Consider the following 15,501-nt stretch of genomic DNA (forward strand, 5'->3'; position numbering starts at 1 on the left):
GAACTAATTATGTTTTTAGCAAAGAATTAATAATTTTGAGTATTACCAAATCTAGTTGATTTTGTGTTTCTGATTGTAAGATTATGCAAATTTATTCTGAATAAGATCTGTTTTTATAATGTAGAAGCACCTACATCAAATGGTGAATGGAGGTGAAAGTTGTCATATACTGACAGTGTCTCCAACAACAAAAGCACCAACAACAACAAATCTAACAATAATCACACTTATTACCATGCAACTGCAGCTTCTCTCACAAAATCATTAAAGTAAAAACAACAAACAGTTTTGAAATTGCACCATACTGTAGGCCTCCCTGTGAAAAGAAATTATTTAAAACTTCAAGTCGTTCCTGAAGCAGAACTTACTGCCATGCCCTTCACAGGCAGTATGCAGAGTAAGGATGCAGCCATAGATATTACACTGTTAACCAAAATAGAATTGTACCAATGGAAGACCAACGAATTTCACAAAAATAGTATGATTACAATACAGTTTGTTACCTGCATTATGCCGAAGTTCTGCAATTTCTTGTTTGTGCTGCCAATTTATTTTTTCTATTTCCAATTGCAGTGCTTTTATGGTTGCCTTTTCATCTCCTGCATTGCTAAATTCACGCAATATCTCTTGAAGTGTATTACAGCAGAAGTTCGCTATCTAAAACAGTAAAAATGATAACTGCTAGAAACCAATGCAAATTCAAAAACATTTTTAATATATTACAAATTTCTGACATCATTGATACTGGTGTGAAATGATAATATTTCATAAGAAATGTACCATATTTACTAAGAACAACCAAAACTCTGAATATAGCAAAGTTGACTCTTCACTGAAAGAATGTTTTGCTACAAAGGATTAAAAATTAGTGGGAAGTCAGCAACAACTGACAGTGATCTATGTGACAATTGAAACAATTTAGCTGCAATTTGCATGAAAGGGCTATGAGATGAAGCAGCCATCTGGATGCACTTTATTAACTTTTATGATGTCTTGACCACATTTTTTTTTTTTATTATCATTATTATTCCCAAAATCAACTTATGTGTTTTGACATTTCATCTTTTTCAAAGAGAATGAAATACAACACAAAACATGTATAGGAAGATACAAAAATATGTTACATTTCACTATTGCTTAGAGACATTGCATAATGAGTACAATATGGCTTTCCAGTATAGCTGACAAATTCAAACATTTACTGTAATGCTGAAAGAATTTTATACACTCCACAGGATTCAACTGTTCCAATTTGTTGAGGAAGTCAGTGACAGCTTTTCTTCACTTTTCATCTCTAACAGTTTTTACAGGTGAGGAAAGCAAGGTCAAGACTGCATTGTGCATGCTCAAACACTTAGTGGCCCAAATACAAAGCAAAAGTTGAATTTTTCCAACTGAGGATTGTGATGGATGAGAACAATTATCCTACTGGAAAGTGGAACAGTAAGTTTCTGATTTCATTTCTCAGTTCTTGGGACATGTAGCATTCAATCCCAAAATACACTCCTGGAAATGGAAAAAAGAACACATTGACACCGGTGTGTCAGACCCACCATACTTGCTCCAGACACTGCGAGAGGGCTGTACAAGCAATGATCACACGCACGGCACAGCGGACACACCAGGAACCGCGGTGTTGGCCGTCGAATGGCGCTAGCTGCGCAGCATTTGTGCACCGCCGCCGTCAGTGTCAGCCAGTTTGCCGTGGCATACGGAGCTCCATCGCAGTCTTTAACACTGGTAGCATGCCGCGACAGCGTGGACGTGAACCGTATGTGCAGTTGACGGACTTTGAGCGAGGGCGTATAGTGGGCATGCGGGAGGCCGGGTGGACGTACTGCCGAATTGCTCAACACGTGGGGCGTGAGGTCTCCACAGTACATCGATGTTGTCGCCAGTGGTCGGCGGAAGGTGCACGTGCCCGTCGACCTGGGACCGGACCGCAGCGACGCACGGATGCACGCCAAGATCGTAGGATCCTACGCAGTGCCGTAGGGGACCGCACTGCCACTTCCCAGCAAATTAGGGACACTGTTGCTCCTGGGGTATCGGCGAGGACCATTCGCAACCGTCTCCATGAAGCTGGGCTACGGTCCCGCACACCGTTAGGCCGTCTTCCGCTCACGCCCCAACATCGTGCAACCCGCCTCCAGTGGTGTCGCGACAGGCGTGCATGGAGGGACGAATGGAGATGTGTCGTCTTCAGCGATGAGAGTCGCTTCTGCCTTGGTGCCAATGATGGTCATATGCGTGTTTGGCGCCGTGCAGGTGAGCGCCACAATCAGGACTGCATACGACTGAGGCACACAGGGCCAACACCCGGCATCATGGTGTGGGGAGCGATCTCCTACACTGGCCGTACACCACTGGTGATCGTCGAGGGGACACTGAATAGTGCACGGTACATCCAAACCGTCATCGAACCCATCGTTCTACCATTCCTAGACCGGCAAGGGAACTTGCTGTTCCAACAGGACAATGCACGTCCGCATGTATCCCGTGCCACCCAACGTGCTCTAGAAGGTGTAAGTCAACTACCCTGGCCAGCAAGATCTCCGGATCTGTCCCCCATTGAGCATGTTTGGGACTGGATGAAGCGTCGTCTCACGCGGTCTGCACGTCCAGCACGAACGCTGGTCCAACTGAGGCGCCAGGTGGAAATGGGTTGGCAAGCCGTTCCACAGGACTACATCCAGCATCTCTACGATCGTCTCCATGGGAGAATAGCAGCCTGCATTGCTGCGAAAGGTGGATATACACTGTACTAGTGCCGACATTGTGCATGCTCTGTTGCCTGTGTCTATGTGCCTGTGGTTCTGTCAGTGTGATCATGTGATGTATCTGACCCCAGGAATGTGTCAATAAAGTTTCCCCTTCCTGGGACAATGAATTCACGGTGTTCTTATTTCAATTTCCAGGAGTGTACTTTCCATGGGCTGTTAATTGTTTTTATTATTATTATTATTATTATTATTATTGATGTTGTTGTTGTTATATAAGAGAGTTTGGAATTAATATTCGATAGACCAGTATTAGCTTTCTGTGAGGCCCTTGTCTCATCACTAGTTACGATATTATCCAAACACTACTCGCATGGCTCCAAAAATGAGTAAGAAAATTTAGGGCAGTTCTTATAATATTTTTGTAATCATTTAAGTCACCTATATGATTCATAACATTACCAGTAGAGAAGACTGATACTAAAAAATCAATTTTTTAGGAAACGAGATAGTTGATCACAAACTTCTGCTCCATAATGAAATTTGATCTACCTTTGTTGAACATTGCTTGCTGTTAGAAGCTTGATTGTGTAATTCATACAAGAAACAAAGTGAGAGACAATACATGAATATCAGTGAGTGCATATATTTTGTGTGTTATTTTTCAACATGAATGGGGTGACATCACTAAACTGCTTGAAGTACTTCAACTTCAAAATTTCAGTTTTTGAAGAAATGACCAACAAAGTATCCTAAACTGTTAACTTACAAATATACACTCTAATTCAAAAAATTTCCAATTCCCCCCCTCCCAGATTGTAAGGATTAATATAATTTCATTAGAAAATCATGCACCCCATATTTGTCTTCAGTTGAATATAACATTTTCTTATGTAAATTTCGACTAGCTAGATATCTATTTGTTGAAACGATGCACAAACCATTCAATTATGTTACTGTACTAGAGGGCAAGCGCGTGCAATCTGTGTTTACAATAATCACAAACAATACGTACATTTTTGGACATGTTATGACATTATGTTCTGCCAAGAAGACATTTAATGTGCTAAAACAATACAAAATTTCTGAAGATCAATTTATTTGTTGAAATTGGTAAAGCAAAACAAATATATCTGTGCAACTGACAACTGAATTTTATTTTGAAAATATACACTACAGTTGCTGCAAAAATAGCAGCTATGAAAAATATAAAATCCCTTCCTGCATTGTTCAGTTATGTCAAATACATCTCACTGATTTTCTTGATGCTTTCTGCATTTTGCACATAGTCAGTATGAGTACTTGTAGTTGAAAGTCCTAGTGTCATGGTACAATAATTTATTTATCATTAGGACGAGATTATTTTATAAATGGCAACTTGCCAAACAAAATGTCATCTTTATGGCAGCTACATTCTTGAGGTAGTAGAGTACAAATGATAATTTCATCTGAATGGTTTAAAATGATTTGTTGAATTAGAATATTTCAATATGTTCAAACTGAAATCCTCTTGAGATGGAAGGAGTTTATGTGTATTAAATGCATACAAAATAGTATAATTTTTTATGGGGGTGACACTAAACCATTGGACCATAATTTGAGACATAAAGCTACTATTTCAGTAACGAATTTATAGTACATGGCAGATGTTCAGTTACTAGAAAAATAAAGCTATTTAGCTCAGCAACAAATGCTCCACATATAATTGGTGATGAAAGCATCAGAAAATCAGCTTACTTTACATATTTCCATTCTTTGGGGCAATTCCACAGACAGACACAAAAGTATTCATTGAACAGAAGCCTACTGTAAGGATAATACCTGGTGTCCATTCTCAAGCTTCATGCAGGCAGCTGTTTGAAAAATTATAAATACTTATAACAACCTCACAATACCTTTACTCTCTCTTATGAAGTATGCTGTGAAGAATTATGCATTACTTGAAAATAATAGTAGTATTTGTAAATATAACAGCAAGAACAAAAATAACCTCCACCGTCCACAACGTAACCCTATACTAATACAGAAAGTAGTGAAGTATAAAGCCATAAACATATTTGACCACTTCCCTTTCAAACTAACAGTTCCGACAAGTAATGAAAGTTTTAAAAACAAAAAGAAATCATTTCTACTTGACGACAACTACTTCTACGCCATAGATGAACCAATAATGTTTAAAATTTGTGTTACACTTATCAAATTTTGTTGTAGATGAAGATTTGACAAGTCTTATTATGTAAAGGACCAGTATGTAGTCAAATTTTCTCAAAGAAAGTGTATCACTGGACAGCTTAGGATTTGTATCCAGAATGAATCTTTCACTCTGCAGTGAAGTGTGCATTTTTGAATCAAAACTTTGAAACACTCCATTAGATGTGCCTGCATGTTCAGTCAATAAGAGCATTATGAAAGGCAAAGATTGAGGTCTGGTTCAGTACCCAGTTTAAATCTGCCCTTCCCTTTTGCCACAGAGCACTGTGCTTGTCACTGTCAATCTCACCTCCACCTACACCAACATCAGGAATGCCCACAGTTTTGCTGTCATCAAACAGCAACACTTCCAATGTCTGGGTGACAACAAACCAAATTACCTCCTTCCTGGTGACTACAACTAATTATTTTTTTATTCATAACTACTTTTCCTTCAAAGATATAACTGAATTACAAATTTAAATTAGTAAAGGTATGGGCACGGTATCATTACTTACTGTCCTGTTCATGGGTCCTTGGTAAGAAGCCTGCTAGTAAACCATCACCACAGTCAGACTGATTGATGATACCTTTTTATATGGATCCAGGGTACACTACCTTATCTTTATTACCTTAAGAGCCTCAACTCCCTGACCCATTCATTTCCCCATGACCCTCCTGGATCTAACCTCAATGATGACTCCACAAGAAGATGTGTATATATTAAACCTACTTATCAACAAAAATGCCTTCTTTCTGACAGTTGTTACCCAGTCCACACCAAAATGTCTCTCTCAGTCAATGTAGCCATACACGACTGTCACATCTGACGTGGCAAGCAGTCTCATACAATGCAAAAATGTTTCAGTAGCCTTTACAGTTTGACTCTATCTATCCCACCCCATCTAGAAACAATTCTTCAATGTCTTCTCTTCAAATATATGCAATATTCATCACAGGTCTGTAGAGCAGCCATGTAGGAGCACACAGCCTTACTCAGTACCAGCCAGAAATGGAACAGCTACCTCTTACCATGCTCTGAAATGAGATATATCTTCGTTACTATCCTCCTATGCTTTCTTTCATCTCACACTGTATGACTTAGGGTATAATGAGCCTGCTTGTCCACAGACTTCTCAGGCACACTGTTCTAGATTTGTATGTTTAAGGATCTCAATGATTTTTGCTACTCAAATGATTTTGACCTCAAAGTGGTGTTCACTTTATTAATCCCACTGCTCTTGAACGAAGTACTATGTGTCACTGCTATGTGACTTCCGTATTTAGGTATCAAAGAACTATTGGAAAATTACTCTTATTTTGTTTGAACAATGGAAAGTTCAAATTAGAATATCAACAATTTGCCACTCCTTATGGAAGACCCAAGTGCAAGACCTGACCAATCCACCCAACCAGCATTTCCTATTCCAGTCCTGTCACAGGCTTATCCTAAGCATTCAGAGGCCGGGCCATCTGTGAAAGCATCCATGTTGTGTACTAGCCATGCTGCAATCATTGCTCAGCTTTTTATGTGGTATAACAACCAACCAGCTATCCACCAAGATGAATGGCCAGTGTCAAGTTGACCACCCTGTTGCACAACATGCAGCTGAACATAACATGCTTGATTTCAATGGCTGCTACACAACCCATGCCCTCTGGAACCTCCACTCCACTATCAGCTTTTCTGCAGATGGGAGTTATTCTTACAACACATTCTCAGCTCCCGAGTTCATCCAAGCCTCAATGCACAGTAACCTACTATCCCCACATGCTCCATTCAACAGTTTCTGCCCCCTCTGTCCTATCACCTCCCAACACATGTCCCCTCACCCTCATTGTGCACTGCTCTCTGCCAATGCACCCTCTGCTCCTCTCCTTTCCACTCCCTCTCTTTTTACCTCCCTCCCTCCCCCACACCTCCCAATGCTAGACAGCCTTGTCTGCCACTTCTAGTCCCGCACACTCTGCCAGGCATATCATTTCCCCTTCCCCTATTAGTACACTGATATCCATCCCCAAGCCCTCCTCCATTACAGATTATTGCTCCCGTTTGACGCATTTCGGTTTCAGTCTGGCCTGAGCAGCCAGAGATAGTGGTCATAAGTGTGTGAGGTATGCTTCATTGAGTGAGTGCGTGTGTTTTGTTTTCTTTTGTGATGACTGCTTAGGCCGAAAGCTTAATGTGTAGCAGTCTTTTCACTGTGCCTGTCCGCAACTCAATGTGTCATTTTCTTATGTTTAATTTATAAATAAATGGATGGTTGACTCAGGCAATTAAAATATTTTTATGGAGAGTAACTTAACATTGGCTTCACACAAGTTTGATGTTAGAATTATGGCAAACTTAAAACTGCCATCCAAACTGAAGTTTAATGTATGACATGAATGACAAACTACATGACTTTCCAGCTTTTATCTGCACCACAAGCCCACATAATAACTGGTGAGGCAGGGACATAGTTCAAGGATGATAAATAAACTTAAGTTAATATACAGCATGATTCAAAAGTATTTGTATACGCTTCATGGGTGTAATTCAAGCATCAAAATAAGAATAAAACTTTAAATAACGTATGGTCTGAAATTGCTTTATTTCAGAGTTATGCAATAGAGTAGGGATCACAAGTACAACACAAAATTAATTCTTCTCAGAAAGCAACAACATGAAGGAACCCAAAATTCAACTCAACCACACATACTGTATGTTTACCTTGGAAAAATTTAAAAACGATGTCCATGTAGATGAAGACTGTAACATGGTTGGCTTCCTACTTCTCCTGGAATATGGAGGCTATGTTCATCTCATTCTGCACAGCTTTTTTCAGTTCACTGCTGTAGTTGTGCTACATTCCCAATTGCAACACCTTACACCAGCTCCTTGAGACAGACCCAAAGATAGAAGTCCAGGGGTTAATATCTGGAGAGCTGGTAAGCCAAGCATCTGTTGCTGCATGACCTGTGCACTTATCAGGCTAAGCAGCTTTGAGATATTCTCTTACCTCCCAAATGAAATGTGCAATGGCACCTTTGACAAAGCAACAACAGTTGATACGCACGTGAACACGATGCACCGACAGTCTGTACTTGCGCATTATATGATGCCAACCACAAATGACATTATGCACCATACGTCGGAAATACAGCAGTTTCAGACAAAACTTCATTTAACATTTGACTTTTATTTGACCCACACGCATTAAGCATGTACAGTTATTTTTGAATCACTTTGTATAGTAGTAAAGGACACACACACACACACACACACACACACACACACACACACACACACCCCTTAATATCTGGAGAGTTGGTAAGCCAAGCATCTGGTGCTGCATGACCTGTGCACTTAACAGGCTAAGCAGCTTTGAGATATTCTCTTACCTCCCAAATGAAATGTGCAATGGCACCTTTGACAAAGCAACAACAGTTTATACGCACGTGAACATGATGCACCGACAGTCTGTACTGGCGCATTATATGATGCCTACCACAAATGACATTATGCACCATACGTCGGAAATACAGCAGTTTCAGGCAAAACTTCATTTAACATTTGACTTTTATTTGACCCACACGCATTAAGCGCGTACAGTTATTTTTGAATCACTCTGTATAGTAGTAAAGGACACACACACACATACACACACACACACACACACACACACACACACACACACACACACACACACACACACCTGTGCACCTACATTGTGCCAGATGGACACACAGAGCTAGAATTGCAGTTTGGTAGATGGACTGGAATAGGTGTAATGTCGTATGGGATGACAAGCAGTTGGAGGTAGCTAGTGGCTCTGAGGGAGGCAGCATGTGTGCAGGCTAGTTGTACAGGAGGGGTGGTAGCAGGTGCACAGGGGCTAGGCACGCAGCACACAGGTACCAAGCCAGCGAGGTAAACACATGATGAAGATCATATGCAGGTGTGGATTGGGATGACATGACAGGACAGAGGAAGGGCAAATTGTTAGGCAGAGGGTGTTAATATTTAGACACATTTATGTGGAGAAAATATGCCAATAAGTATTACCATGAGGTACTGTCATCTCACCTTTTCAGCATGCTTGTGAAATTCCGCAGTATTGGGACCTGCATCTGAAGTGGCACACGGGAGATAGGATTGATTGTTGCCCAATACAGGTGAACTTCTATATCGGGCATCTAAGGAGTCATCCATGCTATTTTCAACTACATTATTGTTCTGTCCATGCTCTGCTCTGCTATTAGGAAGTAGAATTACACTCTCAGGAGTTGCACGTCCTGGTATGTCAAGAGCTGATGCTTGTTTACTGTACTTTATTCCTACCAACACAGTTTTGCATGTATTAAGATTTTTAGTTGTTGCATCAGAACTAATATCTGATGGAGACCTATTAGAGAGAGACTTTTGGGATGTATCTTGCATACATTGTTCCAGTTGCTCACTAACATCTGATGTAGACCTATTCGAGACAGACTTTGGGGACGCATCTTGTGTACATTGTTCCAGTTGCTCATCTGGAGCATTACTTGATTCCACCATTTGCAATGGCTGTTTTGACTGTTTAGTTACACTTTCTTCTGCCGCCTCATTTTCACTTTGTATATCCTCATCACTTTCATGTTCACACACCATTTCAAAAGGTAAGAGAATATCGTCAGTGGCTTTGACTAGTTCTACACTTTTAGCACTGGTTTTGTTTGTATTTATTGTACTTGTGTTACTTTCATCTGGTTCAATATTTCCTACATTCTCAGAAGCTCGGTACTTGTCTGTAGCAGTAATATTTACTTCTTTTTGTTCTTCACATACTAAACTTGTGGATAACTGTGACACTGAAAGTATATTTGTGTTTTTATTAACAGTAACACATGTATTCTGAATCTCAGGCTGGTTTAAGGCTTCTGTTTCACGAGGGTTTTCGTCACCAGATGTGTGTGTCTCATCCGAGATCTTTACATCGGAAGCAGGTTCAATGTCAGACTTATTTTCTTCCTTGAATTTAGTGGTCATGGCCGCTTCTGTTGCTTTCCTCTTCACACACATAACACTCACATCACGGATACGAATTCCTGAAGGTCTAACGGAAACATCTGGAATTTTATTTTCATCAGCATCGTCAAAGAATAGTTTTGAGGTCTCTTTCTTAGATTCAGGGGAATGTCTCACATTTGCAGACATTTTTACCACAATATGTTCATCAGAGGTGTCTGGGCTGTCATCTGCTTCATAGTCTGTCAAATTTTCCCACTGTTGCTCAGGAACTGATTTAACTACTGATATTTCTGGCAAAGCACTACTCTCTAAAATAGTTGTGCCTTTGTCAACTCCAGAATCTGAATTGTTACATAAAGATAGTTGACCATTTTCACTAATGTTCTCTCTTTCTTTTCCCCCAACTCTGTTCACATCTTCAGATGAGAAAACAAAAAATTTAGCACTTGGAATTGTTGGTTCATTTTTTCCTTTTCGGCCTTCTTCTTGTCCCTCTTCCTCTTCCTCCTCCTCCTTTTCCTCTTTCTGCTCCTTTTTGTCTTCTTCACATTTCTCTTCTTCCTTCTTTTCTTCTTCTTCTTCTTCTTCTTCTTCACACTTCTCTTCCTCTTCCTTTTCCTCTTCTTCACATTTTTCTATAATCAAGGTGTCAGATTCCACATTCTTATTGTGCTGAAATTTTTCAGTGCCCAATTTGTCTGCTGTGATTGTTACTTCCTCTGTGGTGCGCCTACTGTAACCATGTTCAGGAACTGCATCTGAGGCAGTTACAGTAATGCAAAGTACAGATCCATCTTTTGCTGGTTCTTTACTACTGGAAACTTTTATGGAATCTTTGTCTGACAGCAAAATTAATTTTTCATCTGAATATTCACTTTCTCTACTGTATATGTTATTCAGACCATCAACTGCATCATTTCTGGGTGTAAAATCTACTATATCAGCATTGCTGCAATATGGGGACTGTTGATTGAAATTCTCCTCTTTCAGCGAGCCTTCTTCATCAGCATCCTTATGTTTTTCTAATGTCTGTTTCTTTGCTGGATTCACTATAATAACATCTGGATGGGATGACTCTTCCACAGTCAGTTCTGCAGATAGTTTGTTAGTGGTAGTTTTTAGTTCAGTGATGCTGTCCAACTGCTTTACTAGTGGGGCAAGGGAAATTACATTTGAGCTGTTTTCTGTGCATGCATCTGAATTTTCAAGCAGTTCTGTTTTTACATTCTGTTCCAGTAGCACATGCTTATTTTCCAGAGATATTTCAGAAGATGTTCTCATTTCATCATTTATATTAACAGATGAAACTGACACAATAACACTCTTTGGAATATTCGCTATTACACTTGAGTCATTTGGTATTTCACTATTACATGACTGCCTTTCAGTGGTCAAACCTAACTCTCCACTGTCCAAAGAGTTTGAAGTAACTGATTCATTTTCAGGCACATTCAGCTCTGAATCAGCTGGCACAGAACACAATACACGTTCTTGTACTGCATCAGAGTATTTCTTATCCAGCAACTCACTGTCAGTATTTGATTCGGCTTTGTCAAGAACAGGAGAGTTTTCATTTTTCGTTGTTTCCTTCTGCAGTGGTCCATTCTCATCAGGTTGGCTGCTTTCACCTTTGGTTCCAATTTTTAATTCTTTTGGTAACAGTTCCTTCAAATCTATACCTTTGTTCGGTGAATCTACTGAGGAGAGAAAATCTGTTATTTGTTCATTATTGAATGCAGTATCATCTGCACCAGAAGTAATATTAACATCTGATATTTCACAAACTCTTCCACTAATTTTCAATTGGCTGTCAGAGGTTCCATTTGCCACCACCTTTGAGCAGCTGTCTCCATCAGACTTTACCGAATTCTGTGGTTGCAAACAGTCTCGATGCAGAGAACTGCTGTTGTCAGAAATATTTTGAGTTTCTGTAACTGGTCTTTCCACTTCTGGTTCTGGTATATCACATGTTGGTTCTAAGCTCATCAGCTTTTTCTGTAGAATGTCAACTATACCGGACTTACCAAATGACTTTGAAGCTTCATTTATAACATGTTCACCGGATTCATTGACTACATTTCTTTCACATTTTGTCCTTTTAGAGGGTATTTCTACACATGTCTCACTGTCCTCTATGTCACTTTCTGTAAGTTTTATCTGTGCTGCTTCTTCCTCAAATTTAGACCATTCTACCAAGGATGCCCTACCTACTGAATTATCTGAAGTTAAACCATCCAGCTCTTCTGTGGTTTGTCTTCTGTCTATGCTTGGTGTTTTACTCCTCTTTTGTTTTGGAGGTTTCAGTTGGTGAGTAACTCCTTGGAGTTCATAACTGATAGCTAGTGGATCACCGTTGTTTCCCTGAAAGAAAAGAATAAAGTTTTTAAGATCTACAGTAATAAATACAAACTAAATAAATTATTAGCAAGAACTTCTGTCACGGTACTTTACTTGGGGAGACAAGTAACCTGTTTAAACAGAAAACTGGAGCAAAAATGTAATCAAATATGCAAATTTGCATTATAAGGTGACACACTGCTCTTCGAGCTGTATAACATGAAGAGGAACAAATGAAAATGAGGAAAGGCAACTCACTTATCTACAGCCGACTGATTTGTGCTACACACACACACACACACACACACACACACAGCTCAGAAACTAATCTCACATTCACACAAAAAGCCAAATGCACTGACACATGGCTGCAGCCCTACTCCTTTCTGACTGGAAAGCTGTACCCAGGAATTGGCCTAGAGTGTTCTGTAAGCCACTTTTTGTTGGACGAAGTACATTTCTTTAGGTTTCTTCAAATTACTGTAACCCGTCGTCTTTTGTTTTGTTCTTCAATTTTTATTGTTTCATTACCAGTTTTGAACTGTCTAGAGATTTATCATCACATAGTACATGAATTACTAGGTGGTTTGAAACCAGTAATGTAATAGCATAATTTAAAAAACAAAACGACAGGCAACTGGTTGCTGTAATTTCATGAAACCTTTATTCATCACAGTTGCAGTGATACTCATCGATAATAGATAAAAGTTTTATATTTCTTTAGGATTTTTTCAGTCAATTTAAGCCTGGCATTTGCCTTTCTTGCAAATCAGGTTTGCTTTAAATGCTCACAGTTATGGTCATGAGAGTTAGTTACCATTGAGATTGGACATAGTGAGTTGTTGTTAGTCAAGAGCGCCTTTAAGGCAACAAAGAGGCCATTATCAACATCTCACTGAGTTTGAACGAGGTCATGTAATAGGGCTACAAGAAGCTGGATGCTCTTCTGCAATACTGCAGGAAGACTTGGCAGGAATGTAGCCACTGTACATGAGGGAATTGGCGTACAGCTCTCGAGCATCACACTGCATCTGCACCAGCAATCTGAGCAGCAGTTGGCACCAAAGTGACAGAACACACTGTTACAAATTCTTTACTTCAAGCCAGAAACCCTGTAGCGTACATTCCACTAACACCAAACCACCACCACTTGTGACTTCAGCGGTGTCAAGCAATTCCTCATTGGAGGACACCTTGGAGGTCTGTTGTTTTTTCTGATGAAAGCTGGTTCTGCCTGGGTGCCACTGAAGACCGTGTGTTGATCAGAAGGAGTTCAGTTGAGGGCCTGCAACCAACCTGTCTATGTGCTAGACACACCGGACCAATACCTGGAGTTATAGTCTGGGGTGCGACTTTGTATGATAGCAGGAGCACACTCGTGATTATCCCATGCACAGATCTGTATGTCTATTGGTGATTTGACGTATTATGCTGCCGTGCAAGAATAGCATTCCAGGGACACTATATGTGTCAAACTGTCCAATTACAGCCACAGAGTACTCCAGGGGTTCTTTCACAACAGGATAACATTCACCCACACACCGCGGTTGTAATCCAATATGCTCTACAGAGTGTTGACATCTTGACTTGGCCTACACAATCACCAGATCTGTCGCAAATTGAGCACATCATCAGGTGGCAACTCCAGTGTCACTCACAAACAGCATTAAACATCCCTGTATTGAACTTGCAAGTGTGATAGCCTTGTAACTCCATTGCACAAACCAACATCTAGCATCTACAAAAAAGAATGTGTGCATGTCTGCATTCAACACTGTGGCAGTTGCACCAGTTATTAATGCACCCCAGCATTTCACATTTGCAATAGTTTATCTCACGCTTACATTAATCTGAGATCTTGCAATGTTAATCACTTAAATATGTTAGCCAGATAAATGTATTCCTGAAATTTCATTAGTCTATATTAATTACGTCTCGGTGTTGCAATTTTTTTCTACCAATGTATTACTGTGGTCTTACTTAGGAGATACCCACATTACAGAAAATACTTTTATGTTGCAACAGTCTAAGAAAATACAACATTACAATTTGAAAACATAGTACCATATTTACACAATTACTATTTTTGTGTTACTTCAGAGTTCACAAAATGATATATAAATTATAATAAGAAAAATTTAAGAACTGGGAGGAGAGTTCCATCTTAATGATGATTCCAGACCTTCATGCTCTGCAGCTGTTATCTGCATGCATAAGTAACTTCACAGATTGCTTTATGGAGAATAAGTATGAGTGGGCTGCTCAACAACTTGCAATGCAGTGTGGTTAGTCAAAGAATGCAACTATCCCAAACAAGAGTATTACAACTAGTGACACAATGACATACTGAATGCCAAGTGATGATACTAACTGCAGACTTGTTAGTCGAATAGATATACGGTAACTATGTAAGCCAGTGACACTGATCACAGGCTCTGAGTCACAGAAGCACTCAGGTGTGGGCTGATCTTTCTATGAGGATGTCTCTGCCAAGGTATAGCACAGTTCACATGTCTTGCCAAATTCTTGCACTTAAAGCATCCTGGGTAGGGTTACTGCAGGCCCTTGAAAATTGTTTTCCCAAGAAAATAGTTAAACATAATTCCAAGAAAACATATAAAAAACCTTGGCTAACTAAAGGAATAAGAATATCTTGCAATCGTAAAAGAGAACTGCATCTAACAGCAAGAGGGAGTACTGACCCCGAAATTGTTCAATATTATAAAAACTATTGTGCGGTACTAAGAAAAGTTATTAAAAAGTCCAGAAGCATGTGTATCATTGTCTGAGATCAGTAACTCTGATAATAAAATTAAAGCAATTTGGAATATTATTGAAAGGGAAACAGGGCAACCAAGAGCACGGGAAGACTTTAGTGCCACAAAACTGAATGACAAGTGTACTAACAAACAATCAGAAATTGAAAATATTTTCAATAATCATTTTTTAAATGTTGTGGAGAAAATAGGATCTAGATCTTCACTAGAAGAGGCAATGCTACTAATAGAAGGGGCCATACCTGTGCAGTTTGAAACAACTGTAATTCCACCAACCTCTCCCTCTGAAATCGGTAAAATAATAAACTCACTGAAAAGTAAAACGTCTTACGGAATTGATGGCATTTCCAGCAATGTACTTAAAGCATGTTCCCCACAGATAAGTAGGATTCTCAGCCATGTATGTAATAGCTCTTTGGAGCAGGGTGTTTTCCCCGATAGACTGAAATATGCCATTGTAATACCATTGCATAAAAAGGGGGTT

General features: G+C 39.7%; 1 protein-coding gene across 6 annotated transcripts in view; it reads right to left on the minus strand.

The window, feature by feature from the left end:
• The window catches only part of LOC124590946, a 278,651-nt gene that overhangs the window by 64,071 nt on the left and 199,079 nt on the right, over positions 1-15,501 (minus strand). For all 6 annotated transcript variants that reach the window (XM_047131688.1, XM_047131689.1, XM_047131690.1 and 3 more), the window contains 2 exons: positions 8,980-12,264; positions 504-657 (listed from right to left, as the gene is read on the minus strand). In XM_047131688.1, the coding sequence (XP_046987644.1) occupies positions 504-657; positions 8,980-12,264 (3,439 nt within the window). The remainder of the gene's footprint in view (positions 1-503; positions 658-8,979; positions 12,265-15,501) is intronic.

The sequence above is a fragment of the Schistocerca americana genome, chromosome 2, assembly GCF_021461395.2.
Source record: "Schistocerca americana isolate TAMUIC-IGC-003095 chromosome 2, iqSchAmer2.1, whole genome shotgun sequence".
Lineage (NCBI taxonomy): Eukaryota > Metazoa > Arthropoda > Insecta > Orthoptera > Acrididae > Schistocerca > Schistocerca americana.